Genomic DNA, 19,837 nt, shown 5'->3' with positions numbered 1-19,837 from the left:
ACTCAGCACTTGTTCTGCATTGAGGATGCAGTGCCGAAGCCATGGTACTGTATCCTCAATGCAGAATGCCCGCAGGATATCCCGCAAATAAACCGCAGCATGGAAACAGACAAAGTTGTGCTGCGGTTTTCTGGGAGCTCCTGCGGATATAACCACAGGACACTTTCCCCCGTAGGCACATAGCCTTACAGTTATTGTTACAGCTCAGGTCCAGGGGCTGCTTAAAAAAAAAAAAAAAAAAAAAAAAAAGCACGTTATTAAAAAAAAACATTATGATCATACTTACAGGTCCTGCGACGCGTACTGCAGACTGTCTCACAGCGCTTCTGCATCCGTCCGATCATTGCTGTTCCCCCGGTAAGCACCTCTGGCTAAAAGGACCTACAGTGACGTCATACCCATGTGATCAGTCACGTGTGAATGTTGTATTACCTCATTGGCTACAGACTGCTCACGCGATTGTGACGTCAGTAAAGGTCCTGGTGCGCCGTGATGCGAGCGTCATCGCATAATGACGCACAATCTCCTGACGGCACCGGGTCAGCTGCATGTATTTCCACAGCTGAGGCGCTCCTGTCGGGAAACACCTCGGTTACTTACCGGTAGCCTGTTTTTCCAGAACCCATGACAGCACCACGTGAGAGAGGGATCCGCCCAGCGAGGACAGGAAACCATTCTGAAATAAAAGGGTGGTACCTCTCCCCTTCGTCAGTTGATTAGCCAGAATTGAGAGGACCTCCAACAAACGTTAAAACTTAACTCTATCACCAACTATAACACACACGCATGCACACCCAGAATAGTGCACACTAAAGGCTACTTTACACACTGCGATATCGGTCCCGATATCGCTAGTGTGGGTACCCGCCCCCATCTGTTGCGCGACACGGGCAAATCGCTGCCCGTGCCGCACAACATCGCGCAGACCCGTTACACAAACATACCTGTCCGGCGACGTCGCTGTGACGGGCGAACCGCCTCCTTTCTAAGGGGGCGGTCCGTGCGGCGTCACAGCGACGTCACTGAAACGTCACTGAACCGCCGCCCAATAGCAGCGGAGGGGCGGAGATGAGCGGGACGTAACATCCCGCCCACCTCCTTCCTTCCGCATAGCGGCCGGGAGGCAGGTAAGGGGAGCTTCCTCGTTCCTGCGGCGTCACACGCAGCGATGTGTGCTGCCGCAGGAACGAGGAACAACCTCGTTACTGCTGCAGTAACGAGATTTGAGAATGGACCCCCGTGTCGCCGATTAGCGATTTTGCACGTTTTTGCAACGATGCAAAATCGCTTATCGGTGTTACACGCAACGGCATCGCTAATGCGGCCGGATGTGCGTCACGAATTCCGTGACCCCAACGAGTTCGCATTAGCGATGTCGCAGCGTGTAAAGCCCGCTTAAGGGTGAAAAGGGAGGGATTATATGGGTGCTGTCATGGGTTCTGGAAAAACCGGCTACCGGTAAGTAACCGAGGTGTTTTCCCCTCACCCATGACAGCACCACGTGAGAGATTTCCAGAGAATAACGTATTAGGGAGGGACCAACGTCTCAAGCACCCTTCTACAAAACGAGAGATCAGCCGAGGAGGATAGATCCAACCGATAGTGACGGAAGAAAAAGGAGAATGTGAAGACCAGGTAGCGGTCCTACAAATCCGGTCAATAGATACCTGCATCTTCTCAGCCCCGGAGGGCGACACCGCACCAGTGGAAAGGGCCCTTAAGCCCTCAGGGAAGGCAGCCCCACTAGATGAGTAGGCTAAGCAATGGCCTCCCTAATCCACCTAGAGATAGTGCAGTTTTACACCCACAGACCTTTCCTACTACAGAGAGGGCTATGAAAAAGGACTGTTTTCCAGAACAAGGTCTCCCATCAAGGACAGGAAACCAACTGACGAAGGGGAGAGGTACCGACCTTTTATTTCAGAATGGTTTCCTGTTCTCGCTGGGCGGATCCCTCTCTCACGTGGTGCTGTCATGGGTGAGGGGAAAAGTTGGGTGATGCAATGCGAGACGCAAGTGCAATCATCCCCTCACTGTCAGCCTCTGCTTCATCGCTCTGTCCAGAACGAAGCAGCAGACCTGACATGGCTCTGTGCTTCTCAGTGAGCGTAGACTGTGTCTGTGCACAGTGATGTAGCAGAGATGACATTGTGCTTTGCTTCACACTGTGTAAAGACAGTCTGTGCACAGTGATGAAGCTGACATGGCTGTCCCCATGGATTACGTCGGACTAAGGATTTTTTTTATAATAAAGATTGAGTCTCTAAATGTTTTTTTTTGTTTTATTTCTAATAATTTTTTCTCTGTGTTGTGTTTTTTTTTTACTGTTTCCTAGAAATTCATGTTGGCCATGTCTATTTTGGCGTGACACCATGAATTTTGGGCTTAGTACCATCTGAGAATACAAAGTTGGTATTAACCCCTTTATTACCCAGCGAGCCACTACCATCAGGGCCGCTGGACGAGCCGGGTAAAGCGCCTGGAAATGGCGCAAAGAAACAATGCGCCATTTCCAGGGGCGGCTGCGGGCTGCTGAGAATCCCAGCCCCCAGCTGCCTGGCTTTACCTGACTGGCGATCAAAATACAGCGGGAGCCCACGCATTTTTTTTTTTAATAAAAAAAAAAAAAAATTTAAATGGGCTTCCCTGTATTCTGATTGCCAGCCAAGGTAAATCAGGCAGATGGGGGTGGCAGCCCGTAGCCTTCTGCTTTATCTGCACTGAGAATAAAAAATACCGCGAAGCACTACGTCATTTTTTTTTAAGGATTTATTTTTACAGTACTGTGATGTCAGGCAATCAAAATACAGGGAAGCCCATTTTTTTTTTAGTTATTTAAATAATTAAAAAAAAATGTGTGTGGGCTCCCGCTGCATTTTCTATTGCTAGATAAGGGTAACCCAAGCAGCTACTAGCTGTTAACCACCACTGCTTGGTGTTACCTTCACTGCCAATCGAAAATCCAGGGAAGCCTTTTTTTTTTTTGCCACACAACAAAAAACAACAAAACAAAACGACATGGGCTTCGCCATATTTTTGTATGCTAGCCAGGTACAGCAGGCAGGTACGGGCTGTCCCCAACCCCCAGCTGCCTATTTGTACCCAGCTGGGAACCAAAAATATAGGGAAGCCTTTTTTTTTTTTTTTCTCCATTATTTCATGAATTTCATGAAATAATTAAAAAAAAAAGCCCGACATGGGCTGCGCCCAATTTTTGTGTCCAGCCAGGTACAACTAGGCAGCTGGGAATTGGTATCCGCACTGCAGGTTGGCCCAAGCCCCCCTCCCCCGCTGCGAATTGCAGTACGCAGCCGCCCCAGAAAATGGCGCTTTCATAGAAGTGCCATCCTCTGACGCTGTAACCAACTCTTCCAGCGCCCCTGGTGATGGGTGGCACGCTGGGTAATAAGGGGTTAATACAAGGTTTGTTTCACTAGCTAGAATTAAGCCAGAGATTCTGAATGTAAGGCAAGTTTGACCCGTCCATTAAGAATCTCCAATAAAGGGATAAACACCCCCCCCCCCCCCCCCCCCGAAAAAATATTTTATTAGAAATAAATACACAGACACACTTAGAGACTCCATGTTTATTACTCCCTCTCAACCCTCCACGATCCTGGTCTTCTGTCTTCTTTCTCCTTCAACCCATGCAGCTCTGCTACATCAGACAGCACGGGATGGGAGGAAGAACACTTCTGCTCCCCGTGCAGTCTAATCACTTAATGAGTGAGTAGAAGCTGTGGGTTAGTAAGCGGTAACGTCACCGCTGCCACCGTTGATATAGTAACTTGACGGGCGGGTTACTATAGCAACAGTGATCTCCAATCTTGATTCCTGGCACCGCTATTCACTGGCTGTGGCAGCCAATCCCTGTATGTGGGCTGACTCTGTAAGGAGCTCCGACATGCAGACGGGGAGCCGACCATGTGCCAGAGCATCTCACCAGTACATGGCGCTCACCGAGTATACCGAGTACTTAGATGCTTGAGTGAGCACCGCGTACCGGCGAGATGCACTGACAGGACCTAGCATGACATCATAGCCATGTGACCGGTCTGTAACCAACGAGGTAATATACCCATGTGACCAGTCACGTTGTGACGTCACGGAAGGTCGTATTATCAGTGCTGGTTACCGGGAGGGCACAGCGTTGATCGGAAGGAGAAGTGGCGGGAGACAGAGTCTGCAGGACGCGTCGTGGGACCTGTCAGTGTAATGACAATCTTTATTATTAACTATGTTCTTTACTTTACAGCCGCCCCCCCCCTTCACAACTGTAAGGTCCAAGTTCGGTGTTCAGATGTAAGTTCGCGTTATATAAGAACCCGAACTTTACAAAACATATTGCAATTTGCATATGTGCTGTGACATGCTAACTGGACTCCTCTCCATTCTCCAATAATGACTGGCCATTCACACTGCATAAATGCAGTCACGTGGTTGCCTACTGGCACTAGGAATACTTGGGTATCATGACAGCATGCACACCATCAAGATTTGGCAGCCCGCAGACAAATTTGTCACAAACTTGGACAATCACTTTAAATCAAAGTAACATTTGTGGCTACATCTGCATTTCACACCTATTCACTACAGACGGACACATCGTTTTGTGGGAGACTCCAGTTCATCACCCAAGTCAATGGCTTCTGATCTCTGGACAGAAGCTCTGCAAATCTGATCATATCCGTGGCTCGGCTTTTGACTAATCCTCCTTGTGCGACATTTGTGATTCACACCTAAATGATGACGTCACACCACACCGGGTATCCCAGAAGGAAAGAGATTCACAGAGTTTCCGTCCAGAGACTACTAACCAGAGCGAAAGACCGGATTTCCACAAATATAATTATATTATATATATATAAAATATTATCTATATATCTCCATATCCATAGGGAGTACGATAAAGGGGTGGAGATGGTTGTGATGGCAAATGTTATTAGTGGTAATGAAGGGTATGGACACCTCTGCATATTTTATTTTAAAGCATGTATTATGTAATTGGTTTTCATAAAAAAAAAAAATTTAAACAATTTTGCTTCTGTAGCTTGCATAGAAAACAATACAATGCAAGCTGAATGATGCCGCTCAGCATCAATCCTGGAAGTCAGGCTCCTTATCGGCTTAGTCTTCAGCCTCCTTGTACTTAAATATTAAGTTTACTGGGAAATGTGTTATAACACCTCAACCCAGAAATGGTGTTTACATTTACATCCAGGTAGAGACAGGAAGAGGTGGAAAGTAAGCTAACAAACAGCTTGGCCCTTGGGATTGAAACTCAATTCATAGAGCAGCTTGCAATGTATTGATCTATATGCAAGCTGCAGAAGAAAATTTGGCTAAAACATTTTAAAAATTATATGAAAAAAATAATTTCTGGTCTTCGTACAGGCAACAAATAACTAAACTACAAAAAGTGTCCAAAATCTCTCACCAATAAAAAAAAAAAAAAGAAAAGAAAAATAAATAAAATATTATAATTTGCTAGGAATATTTAGATTTTCCCTAGTGTAGTGTGTAGTAATTTTAGACTAATTTAAATGATCTAAAAATTGGACTAAGATAAATAGAATGAGGCTGGTTAACGCCAGTGACAATCCTGTATTAATCTGCAGTTACTCACATGCAGACATCGCCTCTTACAGAACAGTGCATGAAATCTATGGCAGTACAGCGGGCTGTGAAGTCCGCGCTTCTTAACAACCCGTTCTAAGGCACAGGACGGTAATTTGGTGCAGATTTCGGATGCCAAATCAGAAATATAAACGCTCGGCAAATCTGCCACACGCAAACTTTGCGTTGATGAGCTGCTGATGTTGAAACTTGACTTACTTTGTTTACAAATACGATTTCTGTATAGATTGACTGTATATACTATCATCATCATCATCACATGAACTGTAGATACAAATGCTGCTGCTGCTATGATGAAATAATGACTTCTCTTCTCTTTACATGTGGAATCAGTGGTCGAAGTTCCTTCTTTATCTAGGATATAACCAGATTTGCACCTGCAAAAAAAAAAAAACAAACAAAAAAAACCAGACATGACACTCGCATTATGGTGAACTGTCTATATTGTGTTCCATTTACAATTCATCTGTAAAATATTTGTGCATTCTGGTATCAGGTTTTGACACAAAGTAACACCAGAACAAAGCAGCTCATACAGGGTGACCCCAAGAAAATAGGAGACTTCTTAGGCTAGGTTCACATTTCTGTTTTGCATCAGTCACATGCAGGGCCGGATTATAGGCGGGGCAGGTAGGGCTTCAGCCCCGGGACCCCCACCAAAAGAGCTTCCAAGGGGGCCCCCATACTTGCCACTAGGCACCTGTCAGCATTTTTTTTCACCGCCATTTATTTGTATCTGCGTCTTTAAGACGCAAAAACAAACTGCGGTCACAGGACGCTGATTGACCCTGGAAGTACCAGCGCTTGCACTTCCGGGTCAGAGGTGTGCACTGTAAATGAGCTCCCTGCTATGTGCTGAGGCCGTACCCAGCGAGGGGCAGGGGGGCACGGTGTAGTGGGCCGCTGCATCTGCTGTCCCCGCTACGCTCCTCATCAGTGTGTGCATGCCAGGCACAATAACTGCAGCAGGAGGCAGCGTGCTGTGCCTGCTCTGCTGGGTGCCAGGCATGTATACAGTGCAGAGGAGTGCGCCGGCGACCGCAGGTTCGTCCTTCCTATTCAAATGTATTTGCGTCTTTCAGACGTAAATACATTTGAACAGCGCACCGGGACTGGGCCCCACCCCCGACGTGCAGCAACGTGATGAGATCAGCACCTTGCTGACGTCATCACAGTGCTGTGAGCGCCACACTGGATTCATCAGGCAGCGGTAAGCGCTCCATGAAGGAGCTGAAGAGACAGGTTTAATTAATGGGGATGAGTGGGGAGGGGCTGAGGAGACATAACGGGGAACATTTGTGAAGGAACACAGCTTTGTGACAGGCAATGGAGGAGTACTGCATTCCGAGGGAGGGGAGGAGGAGTGTGTAGGGATGGGGCAGTGTAATGTGTGTGTGTAGGGGGTGATGAGGGTTGTATTGTGTGTGTGTGTGGGGAGGGGTAATGGGGGGGTGCATTATATTGTGTGTGGGGGGAGGGATAATGGGGGGTGCATTGTAGTGTGTGTGTGTGTGGAGGGGTAATGGGGGGTGCATTGTAGTGTGTGTGTGTGTGTGTGTGTGTGTGGGGGGGGGGTAATGGGGGGGTGCATTGTAGTGTGTGTGTGTGTGTGTGTGTGTGGAGGGGTAATGGGGGGTGCATTGTATTGCGTGTGTGTGGGGGGGGGAGGGGTAATGGGAGGTGCATTTTATTGTGTGTGTGTGTGTGTGTGGGGGGAGGGGTAATGGGGGTGCATTGTATTGTGTGTGTGTGTGGGGAGGGGTAATGGGGGGGTGCATTGTACTGTGTGTGTGTGTGTGTGGGGGGGGGAGGGGTAATGGGGGGTGCATTGTAGTGTGTGGTGTGTGGGGAGGGGTAATGGGGGGGGTGCATTGTATTGTGTGTGTGTGTGTGGAGGGGTAATGGGGGGTGCATTGTACTGTGTGTGTGTGTGGGGGGGGAGGGGTAATGGGGGGTGCATTGTAGTGTGTGTGTGTGGGGGGGAGGGGTAATGGGAGGTGCATTGTATTGTGTGTGTGTGTGTGGGGAGGGATAATAGGGGGTGCATTGAATTGTGTGTGTGTGTGTGTGTGTGGGGAGGGGTAATGGGGGCTGCATTGTATTGTGTGTGTGTGTGTGTGTGTGTGTGGGGAGGGGTAATGGGGGGTGCATTGTATTGTGTGGGGGGAAAGGGGTAATGGGGGGTGCATTGTATTGTGTGTGTGTGTGTGTGTGAAGGGGTAATGGGGGTTGCATTGTATTGTGTGTGTGTGTGTGGGGGGGAGGGGTAATGGGGGGTGCATTGTATTGTGTGTGTGGGGGGGAGGAGTAATGGGGGTGCATTTTGTGTGTGTGTGTGTGTGTGTGTGTGTGTGTGTGGGGGGGGGGGTGGGTAATGGGGGGTGCATTGTGTGTGTGTGTGTGTGTGTGGAGGGGGGGTAAGGGGGGGGTGCATTGTGTGTGTGTGGAGGGGTAATGGGGGGTGCATTGTGTGTGTGTGTGTGTGTAGGGGGTGATGGGGGGTGCATTGTATTTGTGTGTGTATGTACAGTCATATGAAAAAGTTTGGGCACCCCTATTAATGTTAACCTTTTTTCTTTATAACAATTTGGGTTTTTGCTATTTCAGTTTCATATATCTAATAACTGATGGACTGAGTAATATTTCTGGATTGAGGTTTATTGTACTAACAGAAAATGTGCAATCCGCATTTAAAGAAAATTTGACCGGTGCAAAAGTATGGGCACCCTTATCAATTTCTTGATTTGAACACTCCTAACTACGTTTTACTAACTTACTAAAGCACTAAATTGGTTTTGTAACCTCATTGAGCTTTGAACTTCATAGGCAGGTGTATCCAATCATGAGAAAAGGTATTTAAGGTGGCCACTTGCAAGTTGTTCTCCTATTTGAATCTCCTATGAAGAGTGGCATCATGGGCTCCTCAAAACAACTCTCAAATAATCTGAAAACAAAGATTATTCAACATAGTTGTTCAGGGAAGGTACAAAAAGTTGTCTCAGAGATTTAAACTGTCAGTTTCCACTGTGAGGAACATAGTAAGGAAATGGAAGAACACAGGTACAGTTCTTGTTAAGCCCAGAAGTGGCAGGCCAAGAAAAATATCAGAAAGGCAGAGAAAAAGAATGGTGAGAACAGTCAAGGACAATCCACAGACCACCTCCAAAGACCTGCGGCATCATCTTGCTGCAGATGGTGTCACTGTGCATCGGTCAACAATACAGCGTACATTGCACAAGGAAAAGCTGTGTGGGAGAGTGATGTGAAAGAAGCTGTTTCTGCAAGCACGCCACAAACAGAGTCACCTGAGGTATGCAAATGCACATTTGGACAAGCCAATTACATTTTGGAAGAAGGTCCTGTGGACTGATGAAACAAAGATTGAGTTGTTTGGTCAAACAAAAAGGCGTTATGCATGGAGGCAAAAAAACACGGCATTCCAAGAAAAGCACTTGCTACCCACAGTAAAATTTGTTGGAGGTTCCATCATGCTTTGGGGCTGTGTGGCCAATGCCGGCACCGGGAATCTTGATAAAGTTGAGGGTCGCATGGATTCAACTCAGTATCAGCAGATTCTTGACAATAATGTGCAAGAATCAGTGACGAAGTTGAAGTTACGCAGGGGGATGGATATTTCAGCAAGACAATGATCCAAAACACCGCTCCAAATCTACTCAGGCATTCATGCAGAGGAACAATTACAATGTTCTGGAATGGCCATCCCAGTCCCCAGACCTGAATATCATTGAAAATCTGTGGGATGATTTGAAGCGGCTGTCCATGCTCGGCGACCATCAAACTTAACTGAACTGGAATTGTTTTGTAAAACAGGAATGGTCAAATATACCTTCATCCAGGATCCAGGAACTCATTAAAAGCTACAGGAAGCGACTAGAGGCTGTGATTTTTGCAAAAGGAGGATCTACAAAATATTAATGTCACTGTTATGTTGAGGTGCCCATACTTTTGCACCGGACAAATTTTGTTTAAATGCGGATTGCACATTTTCTGTTAGTACAATAAACCTCATTTTAATCCAGAAATATTACTCAGTCCATCAGTTATTAGATATATGAAACTGAAATAGCTGCTGCAAAAACCCAAATTGTTATAAAGAAAAAAGGTTAACATTAATAGGGGTGCCCAAACTTTTTCATATGACTGTATGTATGTATGTATGTATGTATGTATGTATGTATGTATGTGTGTGTATATGAATTAGAGCAGTCTGTGCGGCCCCCCCCAGAACTATATGGGTCCCCCAGAGCGCTATGTCACCCATCCCAGTAATGAGTACACCACCAGAGCCTTTTGCCACGCCAGTAACGTCTATGCCCCCTGCCCCTCCTGTAATGTATATATTGTAGCCCCCAGCCCCTCCTGTGATGTATATACAGCAGTGCAGTCATGTCTGTTAGTGACAGCCATCATGAAACACAGCCACATGTCCTGAAGGAGCTGGACGGAAACAAGCGGGAGAGGTGAGTGAGGCTGCTGGCGACTTCCCCATATTAATACCTGTAAGGGCTCATGCGCACGTAACTGCTGAATATTCTGCAGCGATTTGACAGTACATGTGCGCGTCAAATCGCTGCAGAAACACTACATAATGGATGCAGTTTTTCTGTACAAAAAAAGCCGATTTCATGCGCTCTGGCTGCTTCCCCCACCATAGACAGAGCGGGAGCTGCATCCATAGCGCACGGAATAATTGACATGCTGCTTTTATGAACGCACGGATTTGGGTCAACATTTTAGCACCCAAAATTGCTGCGTTCATAAAAGCAACGTGCGCACGTCTCATGCACAATCTACATAGATTGCACGCGTCCTGCGTCCCCTGCACATTTACACTGCAGTGCTATACGCAGCGTAAATGCATGGAATTACGCAACGTGCGCACGAGCCCTAATACGTCTGTGTCTGCATGTATGTCAGTGTATATGACCGTGCATATATTTCTCTGTTTATATGTATTTTTCTGAATTTGTCTTCAAACATGTATATGTATGTATGCCTGTATGTGTATGTGCGTGTCTGTGTGTGGATGGGGTCCACTGAGACTTTCACCCGGAGGCCACAAAAACCTGGAGCTGGCCCTGGCTGCCTTAACATTGGGATCAATAAAAAATCTGTGAGTAAAGCGGGCTTTACACGCTACAATATATCTAACGATGTGTCGGCGGGGTCACGTCGTAAGTGACGCACATCCGGCATCGTTAGTGATAGTGTGTGTGACAGGTACGAGCGACCCTGATTGTGCGTTAAAACGTTGATTGCATACACGTCGTTCAATTTCTAAAAATTGAACGTCCGGTTGTTCAATGTTCCCGGGGCAGCACACGTCGCTCCGTGTGACACCCCGGGAACGATGAACACAGCCTACCTGCGGCCGCCGGCAATGAGGAAGGAAGGAGGTGGGCGGGATGTTTACGTCCCACTCATCTCCGCCTCTCCACTTCTATTGGCCAGCTGCTGTGTGACGTCGCTGTGACGCCGAACGGCCCTCCCCCTTCAGGAAGTGGATGTTCGCCGCCCACAGCGAGGTCGTTTGGAAGGTAAGTGTGACGGGGGTTAATAGTTTGTGCGACACGGGCAACAAATTGCCGCACATACGATGGGGGCGTGTGCGATCGCATACAAGATCACATATGTAATTGAAACGTGTAAAGCCGCCTTAACTCTACTTTCTGTGCATAAGTGACAGCTGTGAGTGATCCTGGACTGTATCTGTATTGTACTGTGTGTATAAGTGACGGATGTGAGTGATCCTGGACTGTCTGTATTGTACTGTGTGTATAAGTGATGGCTGTGAGTGATCCTGTACTGTATCTGTATTGTACTGTGTGTATAAGTGACGGCTGTGAGTGATTCTGGACTGTATCTGTATTGTACTGTGTGTATAAGTGACGGATGTGAGTGATCCTGGACTGTCTGTATTGTACTGTGTGTATAAGTGACGGCTGTGAGAGATCCTGGACTGTATCTGTAGTGTACTGTGTGTATAAGTGACGGCTGTGAGTGATCCTGGACTGTATCTGTATTGTACTGTGTGTATAAGTGACAGCTGTGAGTGATCCTGGACTGTATCTGTATTGTACTGTGTGTATAGGTGACGGCTGTGAGTGATCCTGGACTGTGTCTGTATTGTACTGTGTGTATAAGTGATGGCTGTGAGTGATCCTGGACTGTGTCTGTATTGTACTGTGTGTATAAGTGATGGCTGTGAGTGATCCTGGACTGTATCTGTATTGTACTGTGTGTATAAGTGACAGCTGTGAGTGATCCTGGACTGTATCTGTATTGTACTGTGTGTATAAGTGACGGCTGTGAGTTATCCTGGACTGTATCTGTATTGTACTGTGTGTATAAGTGATGGCTGTGAGTTATCCTGGACTGTATCTGTATTGTACTGTGTGTATAAGTGACGGCTGTGAGTGATCCTGGACTGTATCTGTATTGTACTGTTTGTATAAGTGACGGCTGTGAGTGATCCTGGACTGTATCTATATTGTACTGTGTGTATAAGTGATGGCTGTGAGTTATCCTGGACTGTATCTGTATTGTACTGTGTGTATAAGTGACTGCTGTGAGTGATCCTGGACTGTATCTATATTGTACTGTGTGTATAAGTGACGGCTGTGAGTGATCCTGGACTGTATCTGTATTGTACTGTGTGTATAAGTGACGGCTGTGAGTGATCCTGGACTGTATCTGTATTGTACTGTGTGTATAAGTGACGGCTGTGAGTGATCCTGGACTGTGTCTGTATTGTACTGTGTGTATAAGTGACGGCTGTGAGTGATCCTGGACTGTATCTGTATTGTACTGTGTGTATAAGTGACGGCTGTGAGTGATCCTGGACTGTGTCTGTATTGTACTGTGTGTATAAGTGACGGCTGTGAGTGATCCTGGACTGTATCTGTATTGTACTGTGTGTATAAGTGACGGCTGTGAGTGATCCTGGACTGTATCTGTATTGTACTGTGTGTATAAGTGACGGCTGTGAGTGATCCTGGACTGTATCTGTATTGTACTGTGTGTATAAGTGACGGCTGTGAGTGATCCTGGACTGTGTCTGTATTGTAGTGCTGTAAATCTGAATGTGGCAGAACAGGATAAGATAAATGTTCATTGGATTTATATCTAAATGCTACAGTTCGCGCTCTACTGTTATGGCTAAAAATGTTAACGTTATGGGGCCCCCACCAGATTTTCTACCCAGGGGCCCCCACCAACCTTAATCTGGCTCTGGCACTGATGCGTTTTACAACGGATGATAAGAATTGGAATTAGAAAGCAGATTCTGTTGTACAATGTGAGAGAGAGAACGATCAGCTGATCGCTCTTATTAGCCGGACGCCGGTTGATCAGCTGATCGCTCACAGAAGCCGGCCGCCGGGTGATCAGCTGATCGCTCTTATTAGCCGGACGCCGGTTGATCAGCTGATCGCTCACAGAAGCCGGCCGCCGGGTGATCAGCTGATCGCTCACAGAAGGTGGCTGCCGGTCAGTCACCTGATCGTTCGGCCGCCGAGAGCGAGCATGCGCAGCAAAATTATAAGGATTCCGCTGCTCAAAAAACGTTACACTCTGCGTTCCTACCGCCCGACGGTCAGTCGTTCCACGACTGATCAGTCGGGCGGAGGATGCAACGCAAGGCATCAGTCACAATCCGCCGCTCATATAAGTCTTTGGGAAACAACGGAATCCGCCAAACGGATTGCGTTGTTTATCAGAGCGGCGGATTGTGACTGATGCAAAACAACGGAAATGTGAACCTAGCCTTACAAGGGAATCAGAAAAACGCTGCATGTAATAAGGAAGAGCCCGGAAAGGAGGAGATGATGAGGTCAAAATCTGCCTGGTGGAAGATGCGCAGCATACACTGTTCAATAATCCGTCTGCTGGGTGGGAGGCATACTCAAAAAGGGGTACCATCATATAGAAGGTGATTCCCATATAGCATCTGATAGATTTTTGACAAATGCTATCGGGAGGGTAATGATGATATGAGTGATGTGGGTTATGGGTCCTGTGCGTAAAACAGTCGACATTTTCCATAGCTGCCATAACAATACTTCAGAAAATGTGCAAAGTCAACCAAAGGATGGGCAGTCATAAAAATATAGGAGAGTAATAGGTAGGAAACTGAAAAACTCTCCCCTGCCCCAAATTAATTAAAGCCCCCCCCCCCACAGTATTTTCTTTTATTGCATCGCTGGAGTTGTACTTTTAATGTAAGCCCCCTGTATTATACATATTCTTCCCCAGCTTCATCTTCCATCACCGCCGCTCCAGTTGGTCTCCTGTCATTTGTGACCGGTCAGCAGCTCCAGTGTTTCATGGAACTGGAGGTCACAACTCAATACAAGTCTATGAGAACCTCGTTCTGGCTCTCATAGACTTGCACTGAGCTCTTGCAAATGCAACTTCTGACCTCCAGGCAGTAAAACTTTACGGTCACAAAATGGCGCCGTGAGACTGGAGCGACACCGAAAAAAGGTGAAGCTGCTGTAAAGTAAGTATAAAGACCAAAGGCAAGAACTTACATCAAAGCAGCACTCCAGCACGGAAAACAAAATACATACGCTGCAGTGGTGCTTTAAAAGGGGTTGGTCAATGGATATTTATTTTATTAAATAGGACAATATTTTGGGGCATTTAGCAATATCTGCAATGCTAATAGAGGAGTATCAGACCAGACCTGTTCACCAGCCTCCTCCAGCAGCTATTTAAACCAGAGTTCCCCAGCTCCAGTCCTCTCGGCCCACCAACAGGTCATATTTTCAGGATTTTATTAGTATTGCATAAGTAATATTTTAATAGGTAATATTTTATTCAGTTTCACAGATGATGATTCCAACACTTGTGCAATGGTAAGGAAATCCTGAAACCATGCACTGGTGGTGGCTCTTGAGGCCTAGAGTTGGGGGAACACGGATTTAAATAACCAAATTATGCCTGTATTTAGTGCAGTGCATTCAAAATTGATGGTCGCGCTTGTCACTTGTGCACATGGATTCCTCCAGAATCTCTGAATCTGTTCATGATATCATATTCTCTAGATGCTTGTATATTCAAAGTCTGCAATTTTACATTGAGAAACATTTTTTCTGAAATTGTTGCACAATTTTTAGATGCAGTTTATTCAGATTGGTGATCTCTGACCATATTTGCTTCTGAGAGACTCTGCCTCTGTAACATGCTTTTTTTCATACAATCATGAGATCCAGTAGAAATCTGACCCTCCAGCTATTTCATTAGTGCCACTTAATTTTTAAGCTTTATATTAACCCTGTCCCAGTATTTTTGAGATGTGTCACGCCCACCAATTTTTATGTTATTTTTTTCAAATGAAATGGAAATATGTTAGATATTGCCCTTTTAATCTGAGATCTAGGGCATGTTGTGAATAAACTATGGCTAGAAGAGATTTCCAAATGATTGCATTCTTGTTTTATTTACAATTTTCAAACTTTTTGGGAATTATTGTATACTAGTTGTAGTACCCAGGCGTTGCCCAAGATAGTAACCATCTCTGTCTCCGTCTGCCTCTGGTCTCTTTCCCCAGTCTCCGTCTGCCTCTGGTCTCTTTCCCCAGTCTCCGTCTGCCTCTGGTCTCTTTCCCCAGTCTCCGTCTGCCTCTGGTCTCTTTCCCCAGTCTCCGTCTGCCTCTGGTCTCTTTCCCCAGTCTCCGTCTGCCTCTGGTCTCTTTCCCCAGTCTCCGTCTGCCTCTGGTCTCTTTCCCCAGTCTCCGTCTGCCTCTGGTCTCTTTCCCCAGTCTCCGTCTGCCTCTGGTCTCTTTCCCCAGTCTCCGTCTGCCTCTGGTCTCTTTCCCCAGTCTCCGTCTGCCTCTGGTCTCTTTCACCAGTCTCCGTCTGCCTCTGGTCTCTTTCACCAGTCTCAGTCTGCCTCTGGTCTCTTTCACCAGTCTCCGTCTGCCTCTGGTCTCTTTCACCAGTCTCCGTCTGCCTCTGGTCTCTTTCACCAGTCTCTGTCTGCCTCTGGTCTCTTTCACCAGTCTCCGTCTGCCTCTGGTCTCTTTCCCCAGTCTCCGTCTGCCTCTGGTCTCTTTCACCAGTCTCCGTCTGCCTCTGGTCTCTTTCACCAGTCTCCGTCTGCCTCTGGTCTCTTTCACCAGTCTCCGTCTGCCTCTGGTCTCTTTCACCAGTCTCCGTCTGCCTCTGGTCTCTTTCACCAGTCTCCGTTGCCTCTGGTCTCTTTCCCCAGTCTCCGTCTGCCTCTGGTCTCTTTCCCCAGTCTCTGCCTGCCTCTGGTCTCTTTCCCTGTCTGCCTGCCTCTGGTCTCTTTCCCTGTCTGCCTGCCTCTGGTCTCTTTCCCCAGTCTCTGCCTGCCTCTGGTCTCTTTCCCTGTCTGTCTGCCTCTGGTCTCTTTCCCTGTCTGTCTGCCTCTGGTCTCTTTCCCTGTCTGCCTGCCTCTGGTCTCTTTCCCCAGTCTCCGTCTGCCTCTGGTCTCTTTCCCCAGTCTCCGTCTGCCTCTGGTCTCTTTCCCCAGTCTCCGTCTGCCTCTGGTCTCTTTCCCCAGTCTCCGTCTGCCTCTGGTCTCTTTCCCCAGTCTCCGTCTGCCTCTGGTCTCTTTCCCCAGTCTCCGTCTGCCTCTGGTCTCTTTCCCCAGTCTCCGTCTGCCTCTGGTCTCTTTCCCCAGTCTCCGTCTGCCTCTGGTCTCTTTCCCCAGTCTCCGTCTGCCTCTGGTCTCTTTCCCCAGTCTCCGTCTGCCTCTGGTCTCTTTCACCAGTCTCCGTCTGCCTCTGGTCTCTTTCACCAGTCTCCGTCTGCCTCTGGTCTCTTTCCCCAGTCTCAGTCTGCCTCTGGTCTCTTTCCCCAGTCTCCGTCTGCCTCTGGTCTCTTTCACCAGTCTCCGTCTGCCTCTGGTCTCTTTCACCAGTCTCAGTCTGCCTCTGGTCTCTTTCACCAGTCTCCGTCTGCCTCTGGTCTCTTTCACCAGTCTCCGTCTGCCTCTGGTCTCTTTCACCAGTCTCTGTCTGCCTCTGGTCTCTTTCACCAGTCTCCGTCTGCCTCTGGTCTCTTTCCCCAGTCTCCGTCTGCCTCTGGTCTCTTTCACCAGTCTCCGTCTGCCTCTGGTCTCTTTCACCAGTCTCCGTCTGCCTCTGGTCTCTTTCACCAGTCTCCGTCTGCCTCTGGTCTCTTTCACCAGTCTCCGTCTGCCTCTGGTCTCTTTCACCAGTCTCCGTCTGCCTCTGGTCTCTTTCACCAGTCTCCGTCTGCCTCTGGTCTCTTTCACCAGTCTCCGTCTGCCTCTGGTCTCTTTCACCAGTCTCCGTCTGCCTCTGGTCTCTTTCACCAGTCTCCGTCTGCCTCTGGTCTCTTTCACCAGTCTCCGTTGCCTCTGGTCTCTTTCACCAGTCTCCGTCTGCCTCTGGTCTCTTTTCCCAGTCTCTGCCTGCCTCTGGTCTCTTTCCCTGTCTGCCTGCCTCTGGTCTCTTTCCCTGTCTGCCTGCCTCTGGTCTCTTTCCCCAGTCTCTGCCTGCCTCTGGTCTCTTTCCCTGTCTGTCTGCCTCTGGTCTCTTTCCCTGTCTGTCTGCCTCTGGTCTCTTTCCCTGTCTGCCTGCCTCTGGTCTCTTTCCCTGTCTGCCTGCCTCTGGTCTCTTTCCCTGTCTGCCTGCCTCTGGTCTCTTTCCCTGTCTGCCTGCCTCTGGTCTCTTTCCCTGTCTGCCTGCCTCTGGTCTCTTTCCCTGTCTGCCTGCCTCTGGTCTCTTTCCCTGTCTGCCTGCCTCTGGTCTCTTTCCCTGTCTGTCTGCCTCTGGTCTCTTTCCCTGTCTGCCTGCCTCTGGTCTCTTTCCCTGTCTGTCTGCCTCTTACTCTGTCTGTGCCTATGTCTGTGTGTCTCTCTCCGTTTCTCTACTGATATCTTATTACCTCACATATAAGCTTGTTATACTATGAATGTCTTTCGTTCCTATAGCAACCAATCACAGCTCCTATTAATAACCTATAGCCAGTAGCTCCATTGACTTTAATGGAGGCAGGTTTGTTGGAGTGTAACTAAAGCGTGGGGTTAAATTTTACGGTCAAAACATAGTCTATGACGTTTCCTGAGTCACATTGGGTGTCTGTGCACAATTTCGTGATTGTAAATGCGACAGTGTGGATTTCTTTAGCGGACACACACATTTATATATTAGATTAGAAAGGCAACAAAATCATCTCTCCAACATATTTAAGATAAATTAGAAAACCCTTTTAATCCGGCCAACTCTGCTGGATCTCTGCAGAGACAACTAGAATCATGCTCTGTAACAAAATAAAAAAAAAACATACTCCTTCCATGGAGAACATTTAGCAGAGTTTGTGTGGTTGCTGAAATAACCCAGCGGACATTTCTCACACACCGTGTCTGTTTTCGGAGATCCTATATAAGAAGAGAAAAATAAATAATATAATATAATATAATATAAATATTATATATATATATATATATATATATATATATATATATATATATATTTATATATATATATATATATATATATATATATATATATATATATATAGTTTGCTGTTAAAAGTTCCTAAACACGTAAAAATATTCACAGACAAGGTTTATAGACTGGATGATTTGATGTTTTCTGATTCGCTTGTACCCTCTTCCTGTCATGCTAAAAAGAAGCGATTGTGGAGGGATTACAAAAAGGCCCATGTGACCCCAGCTGCTTCATTCATTGTCTCAGCCACCACATCACAGCCTTTATAGCCTTCTTCCCCACTGTTGTGCTCACATAGTCCCTTACTAGATTCGAGTCTGACAGTGTCACGGTTAAGACAGTCCTGTGGTGTCCGGCTGTAGAAGGTCGCAGTGTTTGGCTATACAAACTGCTCCCTGACATTCTTTTCTTCTCTGCCTGGGGTTAATCTCTTTCCCTTTAGGACCCTGCAGATTTCCTCAGCTTTAAGCTGTTAATCATCGGCACTTCCCTTAGGGCGGCTTTGCACGTTGCGACATCGCAAGCCGATGCTGCGATGTTGCACGCGATAGTCCCCGCCCCCGTCGCAGGTACAATATCGTGTGATAGCTGGCGTAGTGAAAATTATCGCTACGCCAGCTTCACATGCACTCACCTGCCCTGCGACCGTCGCTCTGGCCGGCGACCCGCCTCCTTCCTAAGGGGGCGGGTCGTGCGGCGTCATAGCGACGTCACACGGCAGGCGGCCAATAGCGGCGGAGGGGCGGAGATGAGCAGGATGTAAACATCCCGCCCACCTCCTTCCTTCCGCATATCCTACGGAAGCCGCGGTGACGCCGGTAGGAGATGTTCCTCGCTCCTGCGGCTTCACACACAGCGATGTGTGCTGCCGCAGGAGCGAGGAACAACATCGGACCGTCGCGTCTGCGTAATTATGGATTACGCCGACGCTGCACCGATGATACGATTACGACGATTTTGCGCTCGTTAATCGTATCATCTAGGCTTTACACACTACGATGTCGCATGCGATGCCGGATGTGCGTCATTTTCAATTTGACCCCACCGACATCGCACCTGCGATGTCGTAGTGTGCAAAGCCCGCCTTAGTGTCTTTAAATACTCTCATTCCTCCTTTGTCTTTGCTGGTGATAAACTTATACAAGCCTTGGATGCAAACAGTTGACTTGTATTCATCTAAAGCAGGGGTGGGGAACCTCCGGCCCACGGGCCGCATGCGGCCCGCCATGACCTTTTATGCGGCCCCCGGGCACATTCCCGGGGGCTGTAGTGCTGGGGCCGCCAGCCCTTTAAATGACCACATGCACTGTTTGGGAGAACCAATGGGCTCTCCCGCTGTCCAGTAGCGTAATCAGCGGTGTGTGCCCGCCCCTCTGTCCCCTCGTGCTGTGTGTGTGCCCGCCCCTCTGCCCTCCGGAGCGATCTGCCCGCCCCTCTTTCTCCTCGTGCGGTGTGCCCGCCCCTCTGCCCTCTGGAGCGATCTTGCCCCCTCTGCCCTCGGCGCGATGTGCCCGCCCCTATGTCCTGTCGTGTGGTGTGACCGCACCTTTCAACTCCAGAGCGATCTGCCCGCCCCTCTGCCCTCCGGCCTGCACTGTCTCCGGCGCTGTGTGTGCGCGCCTACACTCTGCTCCCCGTCCAGTACTTTGTGTACCCTCCCTCCAGAGTTGTGTGCAACGATCAGTGCTGTGTCCCTCACCCCATGCTGTCTATCACCTCAGGTTTGTGGCTCCC

The 19,837-nt window shown here is 47.9% G+C and overlaps 1 protein-coding gene across 2 annotated transcripts in view; it reads right to left on the bottom strand.

Annotated features, from left to right (window-relative positions):
- LOC142256060 (tumor necrosis factor receptor superfamily member 14-like) overlaps positions 1–19,837 on the bottom strand; it is a 53,324-nt gene that overhangs the window by 15,039 nt on the left and 18,448 nt on the right. For both annotated transcript variants that reach the window (XM_075327562.1, XM_075327563.1), the window contains exons 5-6: positions 17,940–18,030; positions 5,836–6,014 (exon numbers count right to left, since the gene is read on the bottom strand). In XM_075327562.1, the coding sequence (XP_075183677.1) occupies positions 5,836–6,014; positions 17,940–18,030 (270 nt within the window). The remainder of the gene's footprint in view (positions 1–5,835; positions 6,015–17,939; positions 18,031–19,837) is intronic.

This window comes from Anomaloglossus baeobatrachus, chromosome 11 (assembly GCF_048569485.1).
Source record: "Anomaloglossus baeobatrachus isolate aAnoBae1 chromosome 11, aAnoBae1.hap1, whole genome shotgun sequence".
NCBI classification, from domain to species: Eukaryota; Metazoa; Chordata; class Amphibia; order Anura; family Aromobatidae; genus Anomaloglossus; species Anomaloglossus baeobatrachus.
The sequence above is the reverse complement of the archived record's forward strand: the minus strand, read 5'-3'. Positions and strand labels throughout refer to the sequence as shown.